A 25,195-nucleotide genomic window follows, 5' to 3' on the forward strand; every position below is an offset into this window, starting at 1 on the left:
AGATTCAGAAGACACTAACCAGACACTTGCTTTCATTTGTTAAGGTGCGCTAGAACAAAGGCCAAAATGTGACTGTTTGGCATTTACTCTCTTCTTTCTTTAACTAGAGACATACTAACTTCTTTTTCCAAAGCAATAAAGGAAATAAAATAGCAAAAATATCTCAAACACAATTATCCTGAGTATTTCTAGAAGGGTGAGAATGGTCAGCGAATGTAATGCAGAACCAAGGAAGCATTTACTCTAAAGCCTAGTACACACGCAACGATTATCGGCCGACCGATCGTCCATCTTTTGTCCAGAGTGGTGTTTTGTTGGTTGGAATGTGCCTAGACTGCACGCGAATTTTCTGGCCCGACAAAATTCTACTTCAGAAGTGATGTCATGTGTTGGTTTGCTTTCTTTGTGTTCTTTCTTCTCTGAGCATGCCCAGTCTTGCTCATTAGATTTTTCCCTGTCGAAATCTGTACTGACTGCACGAAAATCGGCCGTGTTTTGACCGCGGACAAAAATTTTATAGCCTGCACACCAGATTTTTCTGTCGGTTGTCGGAAGCATCATACTAGCAAGCCGAAAATTGGCAGATCGGTCGTCGGACGAAAATTCCCTGCCGATTTTCGACGCGTGTGTACGAGGCTTAACGTTCGTGTCAGATAAAAATGATGCTCTGGAAACATTTGCCCCCCCCCCAACTAAAATAGAAAAGGGCTCCCTCCAGACAATTAAGATACCTGGCTTCAGAGATTTAACCAACTCAGATTTATTATAAGCTATATTTATATATATATATATATATATATATATATATATATACACATACACACAGTATATTTTAAATATTAATAAGTGGAGCAGTTTTATATAAAAGTGGACATCACAAACAGATGTTTTATCAACATTTAAATCTTTATTGTATTGCATTTCTATAACCTTAGTTATAGAAATCTAACTATTAATTTTGTTGATTTATACTCTCTGTAAAACATATTTGTGCATTTATAGACATTGCTGGTGGAAAACCTCATAAAAAACACAGAGGATTAAAGCAAACCACCTATGTAGGTATAATTTATATGGAGATACAAATATTCTACAAATAACTATGTTATATATTACAAACTGTATAGCGGATGGGGGAAAAAAAAAAGATTCTTATTTCTTATAAATATGGGATGTTAGAGAAGGAAAATCAACAGAATGAAAAGCATAAAATACTAAAAAGTATTCCTAATGTGATCTTTGGCAATATAAATCTGCCATTGGAAATAAAGACTTAGGTTATCTCTAGATGTCAGTAAATTCTGCCCCTATCTGCTTACATATTTCCAGATTCTGGAAACCAGCAGTTTTAAGAACTTTTTATGTAATAAAAACATTTGTTTGTGTTCTATCATTAAAACACAAAACGCAAAGCTATACGAGCCATACTTAATATAAGAATATTGTGACAAAAGTATTATTCCACAATCTAACAACTGAGTTTTAATGATTGAAAAAGACATTTAACGCAATGAAATAAAACCCGTGGCAAATAAAGACAGCCTAAATTTCATATACGGGTTTAGGGAAAATCAAAAATTAGAAATATAAAGATTTTCTTCTATTTTGTTTTATTTTAAAATCAGAAGTGAACTACATAAATGTATTTTACATTTGATCTTAGTAATAATATAACAGATTGTAAAAGTGATGAACCACCATTAAAAAAAAAATAAAAAAAAATACCTGCCAATTTAAAATAAAAAATCATGGGGGAAATCGTTTTCCTCACAACTGCCAATTAAACATGCAATGTTTTTCTCTTATTTTTTTTCTTTATCTGCTAATTAGAGCACCAGGGACCATGTACTTAGTGTGTTATTAGTTACATATATGCAACCATCAAAACACAACTTTCACCGTCCGTATTTAGATCCCATTCTGGAAGCTCACTCTCGATTATACCTCCAGATGCTCTTAAAAAAAATGCACCACAAAGAAAATGATAGTAGGATATCAGAAACACAAAACACACAACCAAGCAAACCACAAAGAGAAAACAGACCGTACAAAGTGTGGCCACATAATTGATTCGGTTATACATTGCAACATAATACAGTTTCACACAAAGAATGATGGGGCCATAAATTCAATACAGACAACCCTATCAAATAGATTAATGAGCGTTTCCAGAGTTCACAAAATAAAACGCCCAATGGATAATCGCGACAGCCCCAGTGCATTTGATAAATAGAATAATGTGGATTGTAAGTATAATACTTGTTTAGTACAACGTGGATTACAATTACAGAGTAGCTGCTAAAATCCACATCCAAAAACTTACCCCGCAAAAAATGTTTCATTCTAATTATACAATGTGCATTTACATTGCAAAATGGGACTTCTCTCCTTTAAGAAAATGAGCCTGCTTGCCCATGACTTCTGTAGATGAACTATATTCAGGTTTTCTTGCCTCTCTTCTGTAGATGAACTATATTCAGGTTTTCTTGCCTCTCTTCTGTAGATGAACTATATTCAGGTTTTCTTGCCTCTCTTCTGCAGATGAACTATATTCAGGTTTTCTTGCCTCTCTTCTATACGACTCTCATAGAGAACAGAGTACAACTACAAACTAATCACCTCTAATCATTCTACAGCACATAGTGTACAAAACAGAAAGAATTCTTTTTTTTTTATTGTATGTAATCTTATGAAATAAGGAAAAACTTAATAATAAAAAAGGCTATATAAGGAGTGCTTTAAAACATAAATAAAAAATACGGAAATATTTTTTTTCAGATTTTCTTTTTATTTGCAATATTTTATTGCAGACAATATGATAAAAAACTCCAACAATAAAGACATTAGAACAAGTATAGGCTTCCATGTCTTCACCTTACTATTTGCTTAGGTAGATATTTATACAAACCTTTGTATTAAAATCAGTAAAATTACTCAAGTAAGCCTTCGAGCACATAAAATAAAATAAAAAACCCAAAAATAATATAAACAGGATCAATTATATCTGCAACCCATGGAGATTACTTTTTCAACTACTCACCCAAAACAACTTTCAAAAATGAAAAACACTTTTAACTATTAGAATCTTACAAAGGATCGAAATTACTTTTTTTTTTTTTAAAGGAGAGCATGACCTCCTAATTAGTTACTTATTAAAAGAGAGCCATGCTTCTAAAACGTCCTAAATGTGCCGTAATTATCACATTTTAGGAACCAATTAGCTCTTTTATTTTAACTTTATTAGAAATATACGCTCTATTCAAAATTATTTAAAAATATACTTCACTCAGGACAGTGCTTACTGTAATCTTAAAGACCTTGATGTACCTACCTGCCACAAACACTTCGAATTTTTCTATATGTGGGAAGAACTTACCCTATTTCATTTCATAAGGCTACATTCGTAAAAAAAAAAAAATTCTGATGTTTTTGGAACAAAAGTTCCTGCATTAATGATACTTGCTTTTAGATCAAATTTTTAAATGCGTACAATTGTTTTTTTCCCCAATATCAGAATGCATATACATGTGTGTATACGCGTGTCCTCAGGTGCAGATTTGTGGTAAATATCTGAATAAATTACATGTTTACCCATCTGCGTGAATATCTCAAATAAAAACAATGCAGTGGAGTTCAGGTCCATAAATAAAAGCGATTTTAAATGCATTTTTTTACGAATGTAGCCTAAAAGGTCATCTACTCTACTGTCCTCAGACTTCAGCAGAAACTCAAACACAACTTAATGGGAATTTACTGATGACTCCATACTTCAAGAAAATATTGAATTAATAGTAGTGTCAGTTAAATCCCCTAATTGCCTGTTCTTCCTAAAATCATTTTTAGTCTTTCTGTAGGAAAAGCCAGGTTCATTCTGGGTACCCATTCCCATTTTCTCCTTCAATTTATCAAAAGGGAATAACTCCCCCATCCATCTTCAAAAGGAATTCAATCTTAAAAAAACAATTTCAATATACTCTCCTGACTCAAACCTGGGTTTTTCCAGAAAAGGCAAATAGTTAGAATGTTCAAAACCAAAATTTTGATCTTTTTTACAAAAACATTCCTAAACCTTAAAAGCTGAACTACAGGCACAAAAACCTTTATTGAAATATATTCCTTAATAACCACATGGGGGAAAAAAATCCACTTTCTGTTCACCACATGCCTTGGTAAAGCAGGCCATAGACGATTCGAATTTCGTTCGAAAATCGTAAATGGCAGGGTTATCGAACGATTTTCGTATCGTTAGTGTGGTATGTAAAACGTTCGATTTTCGTACGACAGCAAAAATTCACATATCCAACATGTTGGGTTTTTTTGCGAAAATCGGCCGAATTTCGTATCATTAGTGGGGGAGTTGTATGATTTCGCCTAACAAAACACAGAACAGTAGGGAGTGTGTCCGGTAGAGATGTGGTTAAAAGGCACAAAAAATAGTGTTTTGTCGTACGATTTTCAGCTCACATTGATGGTACACTCGATGATGTGCACGAGTGCCGCTTTCGTTTATCGAACGATAAATCGTACGAAATTCGAATCGTCTATGGCCTGCTTTAGCCTAGATATTACCTCTAAACCTAGCAGTAACATTGCGGCGTTGTACACAATTTGTGTAGAAAGCAGAGCTGTGGGGGGAACCCAGTAGGCCCAACCACTTCAGGCTGCCTGCAGAAATCTCCAGGAGGGGGTGGATACAAGACCAATCACCCTGTGCAAATAGAGAGAGCAGTACTGACCAGTCTTTATTACAAGAAAAACTCCTGTGCAGAGGCAAAGTACAGAAGTTGTTTTAGGCTCAATACAAACTGGGCTACAAATAAGAAGAGCAAGTTTTTAGCAGAAAAGGCACTCAAAGTGTTTTTGTACAGACATTTAGCGTTTTTTTTTTCTACCAGAAAACTCCTCTCAAAAAAACTCAAACTGGAACGAACTGGAAGGGTTTTTTTTTTTTTTCTGCCTCTAAACGTCCTAATGTGCATCGACACATAGGATAATAATACTGAGCTGTTTCTACAGGCAACACACAAAACTCCTGTAGATAGGCCCAGTGTGCATGAACCCCTTAAGATAGATAACTACATATATGTGGAAGAAATAGAAAACGAATGGGTTGATATAGTAAGATCAAATTGACTATTCACTTTGCTATTCAGGTCATTTTCTCCAGAGCTTAGCGAATGACTTGAAGCTCTGTTGACCTCTATCATCCAATCATGTTTAGGCAAAACATTGCGCTTTTTCTTTCCTTCTTCTTAATTTTCTTTGTACCTGAATGGGTTTTTTTTTGCAAAAAAACTACATTCACTAAGCTCTGGGACCAATTCTCTTCCAAATTGCAACTTCCCTTGCAGAGTGAACAGTCCATTTGCCTTTAATAAATCAACCCCTAAATGTCAACTAGCAATACACATGTTGCATGTATTTACACAATATCTGTTTTAGCTGGAGTTCAGCCTCAAATGCATCACTGAAATAAAATGATATGTTCAAAATGTATCATATTTACTTTTTTTTATCATGCAGAAAAAAAAAAAAAAATTGGCAGTCCTTCCATATATTGCTCCAATACTTTGCATCCAAAAAACATTTTTTTTACCAAACAAACAAGCAAATGATAACTGGACTAGCAAAGAGATATTATACCATACAATAGTCCACATGATTGTTGTTTAAATCCAACTCTCTTCCCCATCCAAAGCAATCTCTGGATTCCTCTTCCCTTTTTCCATATATATTAGTTTGACAATAAGAGGGATAGACACTGAATCAGATACTGACATTTCTGCAAAATACTGACCTGCTCTAAGGCTACCCTTCCACATAACCCTTCCACATAAGTTGCAAATCCGTTCCATATATCCAGCAACTTTAAAATTCCCACAATCTCTGGTTCATAATCATGGGTGTCCAACCTGCGGCCCTCCAGCTGTTGTGGGACTACAAATCCCAACATGCCTCTGCCTTTGGGAGCCAACTCCCATCATGCCTTGACCTTTGGGAGTCATGCATGCAACTGTCAGTCTTGCAATGCCTCACGGGACTTTTATTGCAATGACTTATGGGTCCTGTAGTTCCATAACAGCTGGAGAGCCAAAGGTTGGACACCCATAATTTAGATGGTAAATTTCTCCCGCATTTTTAGGAAAAGTAAATCCAGAAATTGGAACCAAGCAAACTGCTTTCTGCTTTCCTATCAACCACATATATTCGGACTTCTCTGGGTTTATACCATGACCAGCAAACTTCTCAATAAGTGTCAGTAATTTCGGACAACTATACCCCTGGGCCAGAGATGTACAAAAGCAGATCATTCAAATAAAATGATAATTTCAGGGTTTCTGCACCCACCAATTAATATGGACCAAAATTCTTTAATATTTGGTCCAGAGGTTCAACAGCTAAATTAAAAGTGGGTGAGAGGGGGCAACCTTGTCTCAATCCTTTGGAAATCCTTATCGTCTCAGAGGCACTGTTGCCTATAATTACGTGGCGTTTACTTCTTACAATCTATTTATACAATTAACAAAATTTCCTTTAAATCCAAATTTTCCACAATGTGTTTTCAATATGTTTCCCGTGAATATGATCAAAAGCCTTCTTGGCATCTAAAGACCATAGCTGGCATATCCTTCCTTACTAATATCCCATTCCTGGGAATTTAAATTGTGGAAATATTGTAACTTGGCCAACAGCTGACTTCTGTTCTTGTATTTTGAAGGAGTCAGCATAAAACCAGACTGGTCTTCATGTACCAGGACGCCAACTACACTTGTAAACCAAACCCCCTTGTCATATTTAATTGATGTTAAAAATGTATTGTTAAAATTAGAAGATCCTTACTCAGGAGTGAAATAGGTCAGTAAGAACTTGCCACCTCTTTGGGATCATTCCCATGTTTTAATATCAAAAAAATTATAGCTGACAAAAAACATTTGAAGTAATTAACTGACTCAACTGTGCCTAAGCTGATCAGTAACTTTCCACGGTAAGATCGCTTGTTACTTTTTAAAAGCAGTAATTGCAAGCTAGCTTTTCAAAGCCACATTTGTGATGTGAAGACACAAAAAAAGCATAAAGCAGGAAATGCAGCAAACTAAACTGCAGTTATCTATCAATCTATGTAAAGTTCCTTACTAATGATAGAATTGTTGTCTAATCAAGACTGAACAGAAGCGAGAAAAAGCCAAAAGTGGTGATCAAAGTGAGTGAAGAATTCTGACCAATCAGTAATCATCTGTCATTGCTCTGGCTGATTTCTATTGATGGGATGTTAGCAGTTGCTATAGACAACTACACACTTTAACCACTTAAGCCCCGGAAGATTTTACCCCCTTCCTGACCAGGGGGTATTTTGCGATTCGGCACTGCGTGACTTTAACGGACAATTGCGCGGTCGTGCGAAGCTGTACCTAAACGAATTTGACGTCCTTTTTTTTCCCACAAACAGAGCTTTCTTTTGGTGGTATTTGATCACCTGTGCAATTTTTTGATCACGCGCTATAAACAAAAAAAGAGCGTCAATTTTGCAAAAATAACAATATTTTTCAAATTTTTTTATATGAAATATCCCCAAAAAAAAAGTAAAAATCAAAATTTTTTAAAATTTTCGGCCAATTTGTTTTATGCTACATATGTTTGGTATAAAAAAAAAAAAAAAAAAAAAAAAAAAAATCGCAAAAAGCGTATTTTGATTGGTTTGCGCAAAAGTTATCGCGTTTACTAACAAAGTGAAAGATTTATGTCATTTTTTTTTTTTAACGCGTAATGGCGGCGATCTGCGATTTTTTTTGCGGTACTGCGACATTGCGGCGGACAGATCGGACCCTTGACTGACATTTTTGACACTTTTGGGGTTACCAGTGACATTTCTACAGTAATCAGTGCTATACATATGCACTGTTACTGTAAAAATACACTGGCAGTGAAGGGGTTAACTTTATTTGAGAGGGAGGGGCTGTGTGTGTCCCTAGGGGCGTGATTCTAACTGTGATTGGCTGTGGCTTGAGGTGTAGTTACACTGATCAACGGTTCTACATAGTAGAACCGTATGATGAGTGTTTCTACACAGGGAGAACTGACAGGCAGCTTGTTTACACAAGCTGCCTGCCTTTCTCCCTCTCCCCCGCCGATCGCCGAGTGACCAGCGGACATCGGGGGGGGGGGGGGTCCGTGGCGGCGCTCGCTCCCCAGACCCTCCCAGGCTAGTGACGTACCGATACGTCACTCTGCCTGTGAGGGGCTGACCGCCGCCGTATATAGTCGTGCGGCGGTCGGCAAGTGGTTAAATACTCTCTGGACTGACCCTTTAGATAAGCTCAGCCATTGCTTACAGAAACCATGCCTTCCTCCAACATACATCATCGGCATTTTGGTTCATCGACCTTTCACGCTGCACACACAAATCCACAAACCAGGAAACTCCAAAAGCTTTTCTTTCCCTAAACTCCGCCAGCCCCAGCCTCATGCAGCAGATGGAATCAGACCACTTTCCCTCCGATTATACTAAGCAAAGCTAACAATGTAAATGAAGCTGGATGATTATGTAACATACCATGATCACTTTCCACAGCTACTAGCGCAATGTGCCCTTAATCTGTTAACGCTACTGCACAAAGGGCATAAAATAGATCAATAAATAAGGATTAAAAATGAAACCAGTCAATTCCTGTGAAAGTGAACAAATGTCAATCAGCACACGAGATTGCAAAATGGGGCACTGTGCTTACATTTAGGACTACAAACATATATCTAAAAGAATACAAATGTGACAAATATCAATTTGCATATCAATCACACATTCATAATAAGAAGATAAATATGCTAATATGATGACACTTAAAACAAGCAGCAGACACTACAGCAAATCACAGATCACCCTAAAATGTGTCACGTTCAAAATGTCACTTTGCTGACTTTGATGCTTCTCTGTATAAGCAAATACCATCCTAAAGCTGGCTATATGCTAGAAGAAATTTGTACGAAATACTGGAATTGTTAACACTACCTGGTTTATGTAAAATGTTTTGAACTGTATTTTTCTCTCTCAAATAAAGATAAAAAAAAAAAATAAAGTACAAAAATGATCTGTATATTTAATGGAGTTGATTTAATAAAACTGGAGAGTGAAAAATCTGGTGCAGCTCTCATGGTAGCCAATCAGCTTCTATCTTCAGCTTGTTCAATAAAGCTTTGACAAAATAAATAAACTGGAAGCCGATTGGTTTCTATGCACAGCTGCGCCAGATTTTGCACTCTCCAGTCTTAGTAAATTAACCTCAATGACTTGATGACTGTTGTTCAAAAAATACTTTAACATTTGATTTTGGTAAAATTGTGATTTCCTGAATGAAAACCACATAGAAATTTGTGTTAAAAATGTATTTGTTCAAGAAAAATTTCCCATCCTGCTTATAAAAGAACAATTGCAAAAAAAAAAAAATAATAATAAAATCATATAAAACATTGTTAAGCTGGATACACACTATACAACTTTTGTTGGTAGATTTCCTTTAAGCCCCGTACACACGCAACGATTATCGGCCGACCGATCGTCCGTCTTTTGTCCAGAGTTGTGTTTTGTTGGTTGGAATGTGCCTAGACTGCACACGAATTTTCTCGCTTAACAAAAATCTACTTCAGAAGTGATGTCATGTGTTGGTTTGATTTCTTTGTGTTCTTTCTTCTCTGAGCATACCCAGTCTTGCTCAACAGATTTTTCCCTGATGATATCAGTACTGACTGCACGAAAATTGGCCGTGTTTTGACGGCCAACAAAAATTTTATAGCCTGCACACCAGATTTTTTTCGGCCGAAAAGTCGGAGTCCGTTGTCGGAAGCATCATACTAACAAGCCGAAAATTGCCAGATCGGACGTTGGACGAAAATTCCCTGCCAATTTTCGACGCGTGTGTACGAGGCTTTAGATTTACCTTCAGCTATGTAGAGCAAGGACCTGCCTGACTGCATACAAATTGAAAGTGTTTAGGTTTGACCTCATGTTATTAAATCTAATGCCTCGTAAACACGTTCAGATAATCAGGCGACTTATCGTTTGCATTTTGTTGCATGATAATATCAAATTCAACAATGGACATAAACGTAGGATTTTTTTCGTACAATTCTGGAAACACTGTACTGATTAAATGATTGTCGTTCGCTAGGCTATCGTACGACAGACGGTTTCGTGTTTGTCCCTTCGGATTTTGTTGGACGAACTGTCGTGATTGGCTGTCGAAAGCTGTGTACCAACGATCAGTTTATCGTGCGATCAAGTCTAAAGTGATTATTTTCATACGATTATCTGAACATGTGTACGAGGCATAAAAGGAAAAAATGAGCTTTCTTTAGGTGGTATTTGATCACCTCTGCGCTTTTCATTTTTTGCGATATTAATAAAAAAAGAGCAAAAATTTTGCGATAAAAATTGACATTTTCTACTTTGACAGTTAAAAAATATCCAATATATTCAATTTTTGTCATATATTTATGCCAAAATGTATTTAACTACATGTCTTTGACAAAATAATTCTCAATGAGCGTATTTTTAATTTCATGTAACAAGCATCTGCTTTTTAACAAGGTACTTGAGTAAAACCCACCAGTTAAAATGTGTCCCCAGCAAATTTATTTTTTGGATTTGGAAAGAGTGCGAAATAAATAAAACATCTTTTGAGTTTTTACAGCTATTCAGATCTCCTCTACCCAACTGTCATGGTGACAACAATTTCACCAGAAGGAAAAAATCTGCAATGGTGAAACTGTTTTCACCTAAAATTCAAAAAGAAAAGATTTGGCTGAACATACACCTTACAAATTGTGCATAAATACAAGTGAAAGGGCAGATCTGATTTTATAGCCAGTAAAGCTCTAATATAGATGTAGACAACATGCAGGACAGAGGGAGGTGGCACAGACTAACATAGTTATTGTATATTGACACACTATAAACAGAATTATATTTAATTTTGCCCGCAAAAAAAAAATAAAGAAAAATAAAAAGCAAAATTACAATAGCCTGTCTGTTTATTTTTCGCTCTCTTTTTGGCAAAGGGTTTTGCAAAAATGTACCCACCATCTTTTCCAGGAAGGAAACAAATATACTGCAAAGTGATATAGCTTTGAAGGCATCCTGGTAAATCTGAGCTGTAAAATATTTGGATTGGATAATGAAAGGATATATCTGACCAAAATCAGCTTTCAAACTGTGAACATTTTGGATTCATTAAATTTAAATACTCTGAAAAATTGGTTTAATTTTTGGCAGGACAGCAAAGAGACATTTTTGAGAATAGAATTTGAAGGACAACATAAAGAACTGATCTACATTTGCTGTACAGGAGGGAGGGTTCTACTATGCCAATTTATATGGTCTCAGCCCTACAAGGCATATAATACATAATATAACGTCCTCTGTAGAGACAAGACAAAAGCATGCTATGTTGTGTGCGGCATGAAGATTCATGCTTTACTGTAAAATACGTATATTATAGGCATGACATGGGAGTGCCCAAATCAATTAGAAACTTGCTCCTTTTTGGCTGAATATTTCAACATTTGCCAGCTCAGCTAAAACGACCATATGTGGTATTTACTGTTTTATGGGTGGTTTTCACAACAGTTCACTCTGTTACGTAAGCTATTTATGATCAGACTGCTCTGCTTTACTTGGATATTGCTGAATTCTAATTATTTATATATAGCGCATTATACTTATGTGTATATACCCTATTGAAATAAATGTCCGATGTGCTAACAAAGGGCACTGTTACATAGTTACATAGTTAGTGAGGTTGAAAAAAGACATCAGTCCATCCAGTTCCACCTATGATGTGTGTGTGTTTGCTGTTAACCGTACATTGTATACCCCTGTATGTTGTGGTCTTTAAGGTTCCCATCTAATAGTTTTTTGAAACTATCAATGCTCCCTGCTGATACGACTGCTTGTGGAAGAGAATTCCACATCCTTACCGCTCTTCCAGTGAAGAACCCCTTACGCACTTTAAGGTTAAACCGCCTTTCTTCTAGTCTTAGTAAGTGGCCACGTGTCTTATTGTATTTCCTTTCTCTGAATAGGTTTTTCCATATGCTACGGTCATCCCCAGTACAGTATTTGTACATTAATATCATATCCCCCCTCAATTGTCTCTTCTCCAGAGAGAATAAGTTCAATGCTTGTAGTCTTTCCTCATAGCTGATGTCCTTCATTCCCCTAATTATTTTTGTTGCCCCTCTCTGGACTTTCTCCAGTTCCAGCACATCCTTCCTGAGGACCGGTGCCCAGAACTGAACAGCATACTCCAGATGTGGCCGGACCAGAGTCTTGTATAGTGGGAGAATAATCTCTTTATTTCTGGAGTGAATCCCCATTTTTTATACATCCCAGTATTCTGTTGGCTTTGCTTGCAGAGGCTTGGCATTGCATGCCACTGCCAAGCCTGTTGTCTACCAGTACCCCCAGGTCCTTTTACATCCTAGACTCACCGAGAGGTTCCCCCCCCCCCCCCCCCCAGTGAGTAGCTTGCTTTCTGGTTTCTGGCACCCAGGTGCATTACTTTACATTTTTCAACATTAAACCTCATCTGCCATGTAGTTGCCCACCCCATAATTTTGTTCAGGTCCGCTTGTAAGGTTTCCACATCCTGCCCAGAAGAGATTGGCATGCTTAGTTTAGTATCGTCCGCAAATACTGAGATTGTACTAGATATCCCCACCTCTAGATCATTTATGAATAAATTAAACAGGATTGGCCCCAGGACAGAACCCTGGGGGACCCCGCTTTCCACACCTGCCCAATCTGAGTACTCCCCATTAATCACCACCCTTTGCAACCTCAACAGGAACCAATGGTCAGTGCCTCCAAGTTATTTTAGTAATTTTGTTTTAGGACTATTCAGTTGATTGATGTATTATTGGGTATATGCGGCCGCACAAGGTTCTTTTCAGGAGTTGTGACACACTGTATTTAATTTTAAAGGAAAAGTACAGGCAAAGCTCGTTTGATTGTACTTCTCCAGAGCACAGGAGTGCAGTTCGTTCTGCACTCCTGTGACCGGTTTTCAGCAGACAGCGGGCTGACGTCACAGAGTCAGATTCAGGCTCAGAAATGATTTTGACAATATAGTTGGGATCCGCCCACATGCCTGGACTGGCACCTGATTCAGGCTCTCAGTGAGCCGCTCCCAACCCTGCGCAGAGGGTGGGAGGGGGTCAAAGCAGACAGTGGTGACTGACAGTAACCAGCTCTCTGCCGAGAGCACTGAGAACTGAACAATCCGCGATGTTTGATCGTTCGGTTTCCAGTCTTAGAGCTGGCAGGGTAACAATGTTCCTTACCACCTAGGTGGGTGTGATTCTTAAAAATAAATAAAAAAACCTCCTACTACTAGTTTTAATTGTGGGCTATGGTTGTTTCTGGGACACAGTCGTCCAAATAAAGGTCTATTTCTGATACATTATTGTCTTTGATTTTTGTTTGTTTATTGATTTGGGGACACCTGAAGCTCTTTATATATTGTGATACTAATTATGGTTTTGGAGTCATGGTGGTTCCCTCTGCTTCACAGCCCCCTTCCCCCTTCTTTTTAGGTGGTTTTGGATTCTTTTTTGGCTTTTAAGTTTGGACTGGAATTTTCTGTAGGGCTTATTACCTCCCCATTGTGCAGAATTTTAAAGGCCATTACTACTGAGAAAAACCTTGGGGCTGACACTGCTGTCCTGTACATTCTAGGCGCCTGACTGTCTCTGGATTCAGTAATTTAGAGAAATTGACCTGAATATGCAATTAAAAACTTCAGGGTGAAGGCCGAATCTCCTAATCTACATACTTATTCCAGGTCAATGAACAGGAAAGACAGGTAACTGGTATTGTCAAAAGCAGGTCAGCAATTTCTAGACTTCCTAATTACAGGTTTTCCCTTGAACAAAAACAGGTTGAAATTTTATTGTGAATTATTGATCTGCCAAAAAAAACAATGATCATATTGCACAAAACTACACATTATACCATTAATTGTCTCGTTGTCTGAAAATCACATAATAAATGAAAGAAACAGCCAATAGATAAGGCCATAAAACAAAAAGCAGATACAGTTCAAAGCGATTGCTAATAAAAAATGTACTTTACACACGTCATACTTAGCTGCTCTGTGCAAAGGAGTTTTTCACAGAACAGCCCTGATCCTCCGCTTCTGCGGTTCCCTGTTGGCGCTCATGACTCCTTCTCTTCTCCGTGTCTCCAAAGGAAGCTGCTTTCTAATTTTGCACATGTGGGCCCGACCTGAGCAGCACTGTGTGCATCCACTAACACACACAGTGCCATTTGGCTCCATCTCCTTATCACTGGAGTTAATTGATGGCAGCAGGAACCCAATGCCTCCCGCTGCTCTCACGGAGTCGAGAAAGGAGAAAGCTGCTGCTCTCAAGCACAACATTAGGTTGAGATCTGGCTCAATAAGTATTTGGGGGGGCTGGGGGGAAGCGGTCAATAGAAGGTTTTTTTTACCTTAATGCAGAGAACGCAATAAAGTGTTTCTAAACCCAGGACCTTGCAGTCACTATCTGTTCTCCCACAGTACACAGAATTATTTTAGTGCATATAAACTGCTAAATACCTTTTCTCATCAGCAATATATAGCAGCCTTGTGACTTCTATCAGTGTCTGGCCAAGCACTGGTTAAAGCTTTTAGGAGTTTTCATTCTCCTCTGACTGTCCTATGAGGCATCACATGCACCCCCCACATGCTCCCCCCCCAAAAAAAAAAACACAAACAGAAAAAAAAAAAAATGCTCTAGCAATGCACACCAAACTGAGCATGTGCAGAGTGCCTCCTCTGTTCTATCAGGAGATGGTTTGGGGACTGTGGAAGAAGGGGAGGTTCAGAGAAGTCAGGATCAAACAGCCTTTTTACACAATACGATTAATCTCTTCGGTTCCACAGTGAGTATAACAAGCATGCTTTACTGCATATACAGACTGATTTTACTGTGGGTTTAGTAACACTTTCAAGTAAAATAATCTTCAGCCTTTACAACCCCTTTAAACCTATAAAGTATATTTAAAAACTAACTATGAACTTCTCTTATTTACTTACTTTTGGCCCGTTAAATATAACATTGGATACACATTTGGTAAATCTGTTTGGTAAGTGCAAAAAAAAAAAAAAAAAAACACACTACTGATCTTGCCGAAAATCAGAGCTGTCCTGTGTCCTTCTCCAAACTCTATTTTCTCAAAAGTCCTATTCCGTATTATGGACTACAGAATAATTTCACTTTTTGTTACAGAGATCTAAGAGTAGGAATGGTTGAGTAGTTTAGCAAAAGGCAACCGGGAGGTCTGACACCACCCAGTCCACAAAAAAAAAAAAACTGTTTTGTCAGCCCACAACAGTGCTGAGTTTCACCAGGCATCTTTCTGTACTTGCAGGGTCTGTTAAAGGGATGAAAGCTAGAGGAATAAAAATATTGAAGGGGTGTACGGACGGACGGACATAAACACATATAAAATATATATATATATAGTTATTTATTTTTAATTTCTTTAAAATAAAGGCAGATAATACAATATACCTATAATGATAGAATGTCTACAGTAAACACAAACATGGAAACTCTTAGGCTGCATTCACATGTCAGCGTATTGATCGCGGGCAGAATCGCCGCGATTCCGCCCGCGATCCGGAAAGACATGTGAATGCAGCCTTATAACCGCAACTAAAATTTGACAATATAAAAAGATCAGGTTTATATTGTAGCTGGTTCACACCAGCAGCATGCACTAAAGCCCCGTACACACGTACCGATTGTCGGCCGTAAATATTCGGCCGCCGACCGATCGGCCGATTGTAGGCTTGTTAGTATGATGCTTCCGACAACCGACAGCGCATTTTTTTGGCCGAACAGAATCTGTCATGCAGACTTTAAAATATTTGTTGACCGTCACCAGAACGTGAAAAAACACAAGGAAAGTTAACCATCACATGACATCACTTCTGAAGTCGGCTGTTGTTGGCCGACAAAATTCGTGTGCAGTCTTTAGCAGTTTTCAACCGACAGGACAGCCCTGGACAAAAGACGTTCAGCGGACGATCGCTACGTGTGTACGGGGCTTAACACATGGCTTTTGGAGTGCAGCGTAACGGCACGTCGCAACTTTAATAGAACTTTATTGAACACAAAGTGACATTTTATTCAGTTCTATTGGGCGCAGTGTGGTGCGATGTAATGGAGTGCATTACACCAGTGTTTCTCAACTCCGGTCCTCAGGGCCCACTAACAGGCCATGTTTGCAAGAAAACTGAAATACATCACAGGTGATATCATTTGATGCTCAGTGATTGCAGTATTCTAGTCTGCATCTCCCCAAGGCAATACTTAAAATCTGGCCTGTTAGTGGGTCCTGAGGACTGGAGTTGAGAAACACAGCATTACACCATGCTGTGCTAAAAAACAATTGAATGCCATACATTTTTTTTTCCACACTCTCGTGACAGGGTACAGGACTTTTTGCCTTGTCTTTGAGTTGAAATCGTGTTGGACAAGGCCCAAATCAGCCCAGCCCATCTGGTGTGAACGGGCCCTAAGACCCGATGCAGGGTGTTGAGGCTAAAAGTTCTCTAGTGTAAAATGCCCATCACTTTCCTACACTCAGGGGACCATAGGTGACAAATGCAGCCACCTGTGGCTATATGCGGGTGTACTCTTGTAAACAATGATGCACTGTACATGTGTTTACGGCGCATTTCCTTGAATGTGCCACTTTCACATTTGGGGAAATATGCTGTATGTGCATGCGTGGGTAAACACTAACGAGCAAGGTATCGGCGTTCACACGAGTATGGATGCGAACAATAGCCAATCACCTGAATGGGCAGCTGTATAGGTCACCTGCAGTTCCCTGAGCACAGGAACTATGGTAGAGGACTTTTCAGCCTCTAGATGTCATGTGCATAAGGCCCAACAGCCTGGGTGCGATCTTTATTTAAAGGACTACAATGCTTGATATTAGCCATCAACTTTCCTACAGTACAAGGAGAGGAGAGATTTTTAATAAGGGGCAACTGCACTGTACACTCTTGCAGGCGTATGTCACAAAGGCAAGCCAGGTAAAAGTACCATCAATGGCCACTAGAGCAGCGTTTCTCAACTAGGATTCCTCCAGAGGTTGCTCAGATAAGTTCCCATTGACACTATTGATCTTTTTAGCCCTCTGTAGGGGGGTAATTCTTCCCAATGCCCACGAGGATAAGGAGGAGTATTCTTTACACTAATATATCATGAGTTGTAGATATAGTCCTTTTTAGCAAGTGTTCCCTGGGACCAGAAGGCTATTTTAAGGGTTCTTCCGTGTTGAAAAGGTTGGGAAAGGCTGCACTAGATGATGGGATTTATCTTTTTGGTTTGGGCAACACAATCAATGTTGCTTTCCTCTACCAATGAAACATAACAAAACCAAGAGAATCATTATTAAGGCTCAGGTTCACAGCTATGCATTTTTTAAATGTTTCTGTGCATTTTTAGTTCCATAGACTTCAATGGAGAAGCTGCAGATAAGCATGTACTGTGTTTTTTAACCCACCGAACCACATATTGGTAAAAAAAAAAAACAACCTGTGAAAAATGCGTCAAAAACACCAAAATGCACCGCAAAAAGCAATGCAGAAACGGATCAAAAGCAAACTGCATAGGTGTGAACCGAGCCCAAGACTTTTTCAAATAGAAAATGGCCCAAGATCAAGGTTTTCAAGTAATCAAAGAGAGAGTTTGACCGCACTCAGAAGTAGATGAAATGGAAGGGTTTTATTCCCTATAAAACTTGAATACATACAGTGTATCACAGACATGGGACAGGTTGACGCGTTTCACGATTCTACAGATCGCTTACTTATAACCAGGTTTGGTTATGAGTAAGCGATCTGTAGAATCGTGAAACGCGTCAACCTGTCCCATGTCTGTGTGATACACCTATGTATTCAAGTTTTATGGGGAATAAAACCCTTCCATCTCATCTACTTCTGAGTGCGGTCAAACTCTCTCTTTGATGACTTGATGCCCGGATGGCAGATCCGACCTGCACCAAAGTGACTTGCCTCACCTGAGCGGCTTTTTTCTGTTACTACAAGATCAAGGTTTCACCTGTAAATATACATTTCAGAGCCCAAAAAAAATGACCCTCTTTAAAATATTTAAACATTAACCATCTGCTCAAAATCACTGTTAAATACATATGTAATATTGACGAAATTCAGAAGCAGGGTTGAATCAATCACCTGAAATAGGAACATTAGTTTGTATAAAAACATATTCTACTGAAAAATACTATTCTCCGCACACACCTTCTCGTGTCCTGTTTGAATATTAAAAGTGCAGAAGTACACAAAACATTTTACTACTGATATTCAAGCTGATGTTTTAAATTCTCAACATCTGTGATAATAAAATCCTGAATAACCATGGAAGCAGCAAAAAAAAAAAAAAAAAGGTAAAGAGAGCGCCCAACTCCGGGCAGAAAAAACAAAAATGACCTCCTGCAGTGGAGCTGGGCCTGCATTGCATAGATCAATAGCTCATTTTCTCCAGGGAAGGGGAGAAACGGTCTTATTTACGCGACATTCCCTACTCCCCCACAATCTTTCGGTGGACTGTCCCCCAGCGCCCAAGTCCAGGGCAGGGCTGTGGACCTTGCTCTGGTCTGGATGACGTCAGGACCCTAGACCGCAGAAGCTGTGGGGACAGGTCTAGCTGTGAGAAGGAGCGGGGCTGTGGACCTTGCTCTGGTCTGGATGACGTCAGGACCCTAGACCGCAGAAGCTGTGGGGACAGGTCTAGCTGTGAGAAGGAGCGGAGGATCGAGTAAGTAGATATTGTGTTCATTTGCCCAGAGTTGGGCTTTAACATGTGAGCAGTCTACCCATAGACTGAACAAATAAATATTAAAAGTCTATGAAGACAAAATAAGCAAATTATACCCAGAATTCTATTTGCACCAAAGCCACAAAAAGGTACAGTATAGTTCAAAAAAAACTTTCTAGATAATTTCCACAGACATTCTGCCAATAAATCGACACATCTAAGTTCATCCTGCAAAGCTCTGCCTCTAAAAACCAAGAGCGACACCGAGTTTGGCACAGTTTTAGGCCTCATTCACACAGGCATACTTAAGCATACACCCAGGGCCATGCTTTCCCACATAGGTGTTACATGCATTCAGGTGGCAGGCCGACCCAGTCATGTCAATCAGGCTGCTGCTCCTAATCTGACATCCGTGCATTTCCCTGAACTCATTGGGATCTAATTACTAAAGGCAAATAAACGGTGCACTTTGCAAAGTGCAATTGCTCCAGAGCTTAGTAAATGAGGTAAAGCTTCACTTTGCAAAAAATACCCAATCACATGCAAGGAAAAAAAAAAAAAGTATTCTTGCAAGCACTTGATTCGATGATGGAAGTTAGCACAGTTTCTCCTCATTTACTAAGCTCTGGAGCAACTTTTAGTAAATCAACCCCACACTGTCTGCGTTCAGGTACATACACCTGCATCCACATGGATGTCAAACTGGGGGCAGCAGCTGTGTCCGTGTAGCTGCTGCATCCCGACTGACATGACTGGGACTGCCTGCATGTGGAATACATGGAACAACAGTGCATTCCCATGCGGACAAACACGACCCTGACACGGATGTAACATGTGAACAAGGCCTTATAAACCAAAATAAAACACTAAAATTCTGTTAAGCAACAAAAATGTTAAATGCAGCTTACACGAACAGAAGGCTAAGTGCCGGTTCACACTACCGCGGCACGACTTCGGGGGCGACCTGTGAAGTCGCTCCAATGTTGCCCCGAAGTAGTACAGGAACTATTTTCTAAGTCGGAGCGACTTGAGTCGCTCCTATTAGAACGGTTCCCATAGCACATAATGGACCGTGACTTGTCAGGCTGACCAGTCGCCTGACAAGTCGCGGTAGTGTGAACCGACACTAAAACATTAATTGGGTTCTTCCCACAGGTCAGAAAAAAAAAAAAAAAAATAGAAAAAACACACAAATATTCTAGTGATAGTGAAAGATAAACTTTTAAGATGATCCGAATCACCTAAAATCGTGTGACCATGCTCGGAAATGAAAGCATACATAACAATAACATACATCATGTTACATCACTTGCGAAGTTGTATTCTGTCATACAAGAATTTGTGTAACTTTAGTAACCTATTGCAAAAAAAAAAAAAACTGACCATCATTCGGCTGATATTCTCATCGTATGTACAAGGCTTACAAAATTAGTGATTGGTGGCAACTGTGCAAAAGGTATAGAACCAAAGTCATTCAACAAGTCACCTTTACAGCACAGCCTTTTGATCACAAAAAAACTTTGTTAGCAATCCATAAGATTATACAGCTGTTCTTTTGTCCATGACAAGGTTAGTGTTTGCATACTCGGATGATAACAGTTGCTGCAGAACAGCTGATAAATGAGCTCACTACAACCATTGTAAAACATCATGCAGCTCACACAACTCAGTACAAGAAAAGCCTTTTCACTAATAAAATAAGTAACTTGTACAGGAATCTGCACTGTACATCTAAAATAAAGCATCCCACAGCTGGAACAGTGGTGGTTATTTACTAAAACTGGAGTGTTCCAAATCTGGTGCATCTCAGCATAGAAACCAATCAGCTTCAGGTTTTATTGTCAAAGCTTATCTGAACAAGCTGATTGGCTACCATGCACAGCTGCATGAGATTCTGGGTGCTCCAGGTTTAGTAAATTTCCCCAGTGTAAAAAAGTTTAGGGTATGCATTTTTCTCATTGCTGTTCCCAGACTGCAATATCATGGAAATACGATCAACTCGACGGATTACCAAAGGTTTCATTCCTTTTCACATTTTCTTGTGTTATTTAGCACATGCAAGCAGCAATTTTGCTACAAAACACTGTATAAGGGAACTTAATTCAGTTTGAAACACATAAAATACAAAATTCATTTCCAGCTTATGTCCACCGTGCATAATAGTACATTACAGCTCAAACAATCCAACTAGAACCCTAAGGCTGCATTCACATGTCAGCGTATGGATCGCGGGCAGAATCGCGGTAACATCGCGCAAAAAAAAATCGCGGGACGCATTACGCCCAAAAAAGTACAAGAGCTTCTTTGGAGCGTATTGCGTCCCGCGTTTTTTTTGCGCGATGTTACCGCGATTCGGCAGGCGGAAATCGCGGCAACATCGCTCTGCGTTTGGGGTGCTATTGCAAATCACGGGCAACGCACAGGCGTCCCGCGATTTGCAATGATTTCCGGATCGCGGGCGCGATCCATACGCTGACATGTGAATGCAGCCTTACTACATCAGTCCTAGAGACAGTTGCCTGCCAGTTTCTAGAACTTACCATTTGTTATTAGGGGTTCACAGCAAGTCAAGAATGGTCAATTTAATTTAGAATCCCAGAAGCAATAAACACACAACCACAAAAATAATAATAATAAAAATATAGCCACCAACTTTTTCTTCTAAACCTTCACCAATCTAACACTGTATTCATGTGAAATGTGGTGATGTGAAATATTTTACAATATAAAAAGCTTATCACCTAAAGCTTTGTATATTCAAAATGTTTTATTCCACCAGATTTGAGAAACACAAAATTGAAAGTCTTGTGAAAGCAATAAACCATATTACTGTGAAAAAGTGATAAACCACGCTACTGCAAGTATACAACATATACAGGTATCATCTGGATAGCTAAGCAAATCATTTTTAAAGGTACTGTCCTTTATCACTGTAAGCCCTTGTTCACATATATGCAGAATGGATGAGTTTTCAACCACATCCGATTCGCATGACATGCAAACCAAACCAACTTTCTATGGAGCTGGTTCAGATATATACAGGCCAGTTACGGTGCGTTTTTTTAAAAAAAAAGAGTCATGTACGATTTCCAGTCCGGTTCAGGTGGGATTTCAAGTGTCATAGACTTTAAACAGTCACCTGAACCAGTGGACGAAACCGCAACAGACTCCTTTGAAAAGATCGCACTGAAACAGGCCCGCACATATGTGAACCCAGACTTATGCTTTGTACACACGTTCAGATAATCGGACGACTTATCGTTCGCATTTTGTTGCATGATACTAACATCAAATTCAACAATGCGTACAAACGGTAGGATTTTTTTCCTACGATTCCGGAAAAGCTTCCTGGTTGCTTAGCTACGTATCAGATGGTGCAAAACAAAAACAATGGCAGCCAGGCTTTTTCCGTGCTATTTTAGTGTTTCTGATCATGCGCGGTCTTTGTTGATTGATTTTTAGAGGACGCAAACTGTACTGATTAAACGATGGTCGTTCGCGGGGCTATCGTACGACAGAAGTTTTTCGGGTTTGTCCCTTCGAATTTCGTTGGATGAACTGTTGTGATCGGCTGTCGAAAGCTGTGTACTAACAATCAGATTATCGTGCAATCAAGTCGAAAGCGATTTTTTCGTACGATTATCTGAACGTCTGTAGGAGGCATAAGTGTTTCCTTTTATTTGGAGAAAAAGCTAGCAAGCGGTCACTCAGTTCTAATGAGATCTCTGCATGCTTCTTTGTCTGAACCCAACAGCACCAACCAACAAAAGCCATCCTAATTTTCCTCCTTTCTGCAACCAGATTATTGTTTAACAAAAAAACAAAACAGATGTAGACTGGAAAAGCACTAAATTCAAACAATGTACTGTAACAGCAGAACATTTTTACACAAACGCAGCAAGAGCCATCTAAATAAGTAAAAGGTATCCATAGCCTACCTGTGTGTAATCAAAGTCTGACAGTGGAGCTATACTCTTGATGTAGTCAAGGCGGAATTGGTTTTCAGGATTCGCCAGTGGAACTGGAGGTATTAAGGTGCTCATTGCAGATACTATAGTCTGCAAACAAAATAGAGAACATTTAGGGTTAGCACTGATCTATCACTGTATTTAGGCAAAAAATTCAGCAATTCTTTGATGTGAATTCATATTACAGGTGCATCCTATGTCATGTGTTCTAGTATAGCCGGTTATATTAGCACTGGCTCCCCGAGGCCAACTTTGACAGACTCTAGGCAAGTATTGTAAGGGTAGCCCCTAGACATGAGGTGGGGTCAGAAGATACAACCACTGCATAATTATCCCTTAGAATGATTACCATACTACTACATTTGTCCAAACATGCATGTTTATGTGCTGAGCGGGTATACCTGGCATCAGCCTCAATCTTTTATTTCACAAAATGTTTTGGTTCTTCAATGAAAAACATGGATATTTGATCCTAAAAGACCATCACAGACCCCTGATCAAACTTATGTAGAATAATACTACAGATTATAAACAAAACTTACCACAATGGCATCTTTAACATTTTTCCGAATATCCTGAATTTTCTGCTTCTTTTCCCTAAGTAAAAGGCAAAGATTCTTTAAGTTTCATTTTTACAAGATGATCAAGTTCCTATATAAACAGTATTCCTTGTCTAAGGTACATCAGTAGATGATGGACAATGGTAGTAAACTACTTTTGTCAATAAAGGTGTATCTCTTTGTGAATAATGTCTATATTTATTCTTTGGCTTTATCATGCTGGAAGAGGACTTTACCAATGTTTATTACCAACATGGAAACATAGACTAAAGTCCCAATAACCTATAGGACAATGCCAGTACTTCACAAGAGAAAGTCAGGTTCTAAACCAGAGTCTCTCAGCCACCGTTCCTCTAGAGCAGGGGTCTCCAAATGGCAGCCCAGGGGGCAGATGTGGCCCTTTGCTTGTTTTTATCCAGCCCTTGGGGCACTATTTCAAATTATTGGCAGCAATGCAGGGGGCAATTCCACCCAATGCCACCAACGAGGGGGCACAATTCCTCCCAATGCCACCAAAAAGGGGGCACAATTCCTCCCAATGCCACTTATGAGGGGGCACAATTCCTCCCAATGCCACCAATGAGGGGGCACAATTCCTCCCAATGCCACCAATGAGGGGGCACAATTCCTCCCAATGCCACCAACATGGGGGCACAATACCCCCTAATACCACCAACATGGGGGCACAACTCCTTCCAATGCCACCAAGGGGGCACAACTCCTCCCAATGCCACAAACAAGGGGGCACAATTCCTCCCAATGCCACCAACAAGGGGACACAATTCCTCCCAATGCCATCAACATGGGGGCACAACTCCTCCCAATGCCACCAACAAGGGGGCACGATTCCTCCCAATGCCACCAACAAGGGGGTACGATTCCTCCCAATGCCACCAACCAGGGGGCACGATTCCTCCCAAAGCCACCAACCAGGGGGCACTATTCCTTCCAATGTCACCAACAAGGGGGCACTATTCCTTCCAATGTCACCAACAAGGGGGCACGATTCCTCCCAATGCCACCAACCAGGGGCATGATTCCTCCCAATGCCACCAACCAGGGGGCCCGATTCCTCCCAATGCCACCAATGATGGGGCACGATTCCTCCCAATCACACCAATATCGGGGATTGTTTACTCCCACTGATGCTGGGACATTTTGTATTCCTGATGGCCACATTCCGACCCCCCCCCCCCCCCCCCAAAGTCTGAAGGACTGTAAACGTGCCCTTTGTTTAGAAAGTTTGGAGACCCCTGCTCTAGAGGGGTGATTTCTCTCAATGACCACAAATGCAAGGAACATTCTTCGCACAAATCATGACATGGTAAAAAGGATGGGAAAGACTGTGCTAAATGATTTCATAAAACTAGATTATGAGTTACTGCACCACGGTGCTCCTGTGGTTCAGGAGGCCTACATGCATGTCTGCAGACAGCTAACACTGCATACTGGTACTTTTAGTTCTTCAATAGCTAAAAACCCAGAGGTTGCTTAAAGCTGACCCCCAGCACACAAACCGTATGCCCAGTCACTAATAAAAATGCTAAAACATAAGAGTAGCAGAGCAGAAGTACAGTCATGGACATCAGCAGTTTATAGAACTCTGGGACGGGTAGAAAATCCCTTCAGCAAGTAAGGAATAAAACCCCTGGCTTCAGAAATTGTACAAGATAAGGAAACCGTATGGTCAGACTACAATCATAAGGACATCTGACTCCACAGAGATGAATTCAAATAGATCTACTATTCAAAATATTTGACAGATTTAAATGACTGTGTTGGCAAAAGCCGCACATCCTTATCTGCTCCTGCTCCTGC

At 39.5% G+C, this 25,195-nt stretch overlaps 1 protein-coding gene across 2 annotated transcripts in view; it reads right to left on the reverse strand.

The window, feature by feature from the left end:
• Positions 1–25,195, reverse strand: part of GNAL (G protein subunit alpha L) — a 493,784-nt gene that overhangs the window by 265,466 nt on the left and 203,123 nt on the right. For both annotated transcript variants that reach the window (XM_082258085.1, XM_082258086.1), the window contains exons 3-4: positions 23,360–23,414; positions 22,788–22,907 (exon numbers count right to left, since the gene is read on the reverse strand). In XM_082258085.1, coding sequence (XP_082114211.1) covers positions 22,788–22,907; positions 23,360–23,414 — 175 coding nt within the window. The remainder of the gene's footprint in view (positions 1–22,787; positions 22,908–23,359; positions 23,415–25,195) is intronic.

This window comes from Pelophylax lessonae (assembly GCF_965119305.1).
Source record: "Pelophylax lessonae genome assembly, chromosome: 5".
NCBI classification, from domain to species: domain Eukaryota; kingdom Metazoa; phylum Chordata; class Amphibia; order Anura; family Ranidae; genus Pelophylax; species Pelophylax lessonae.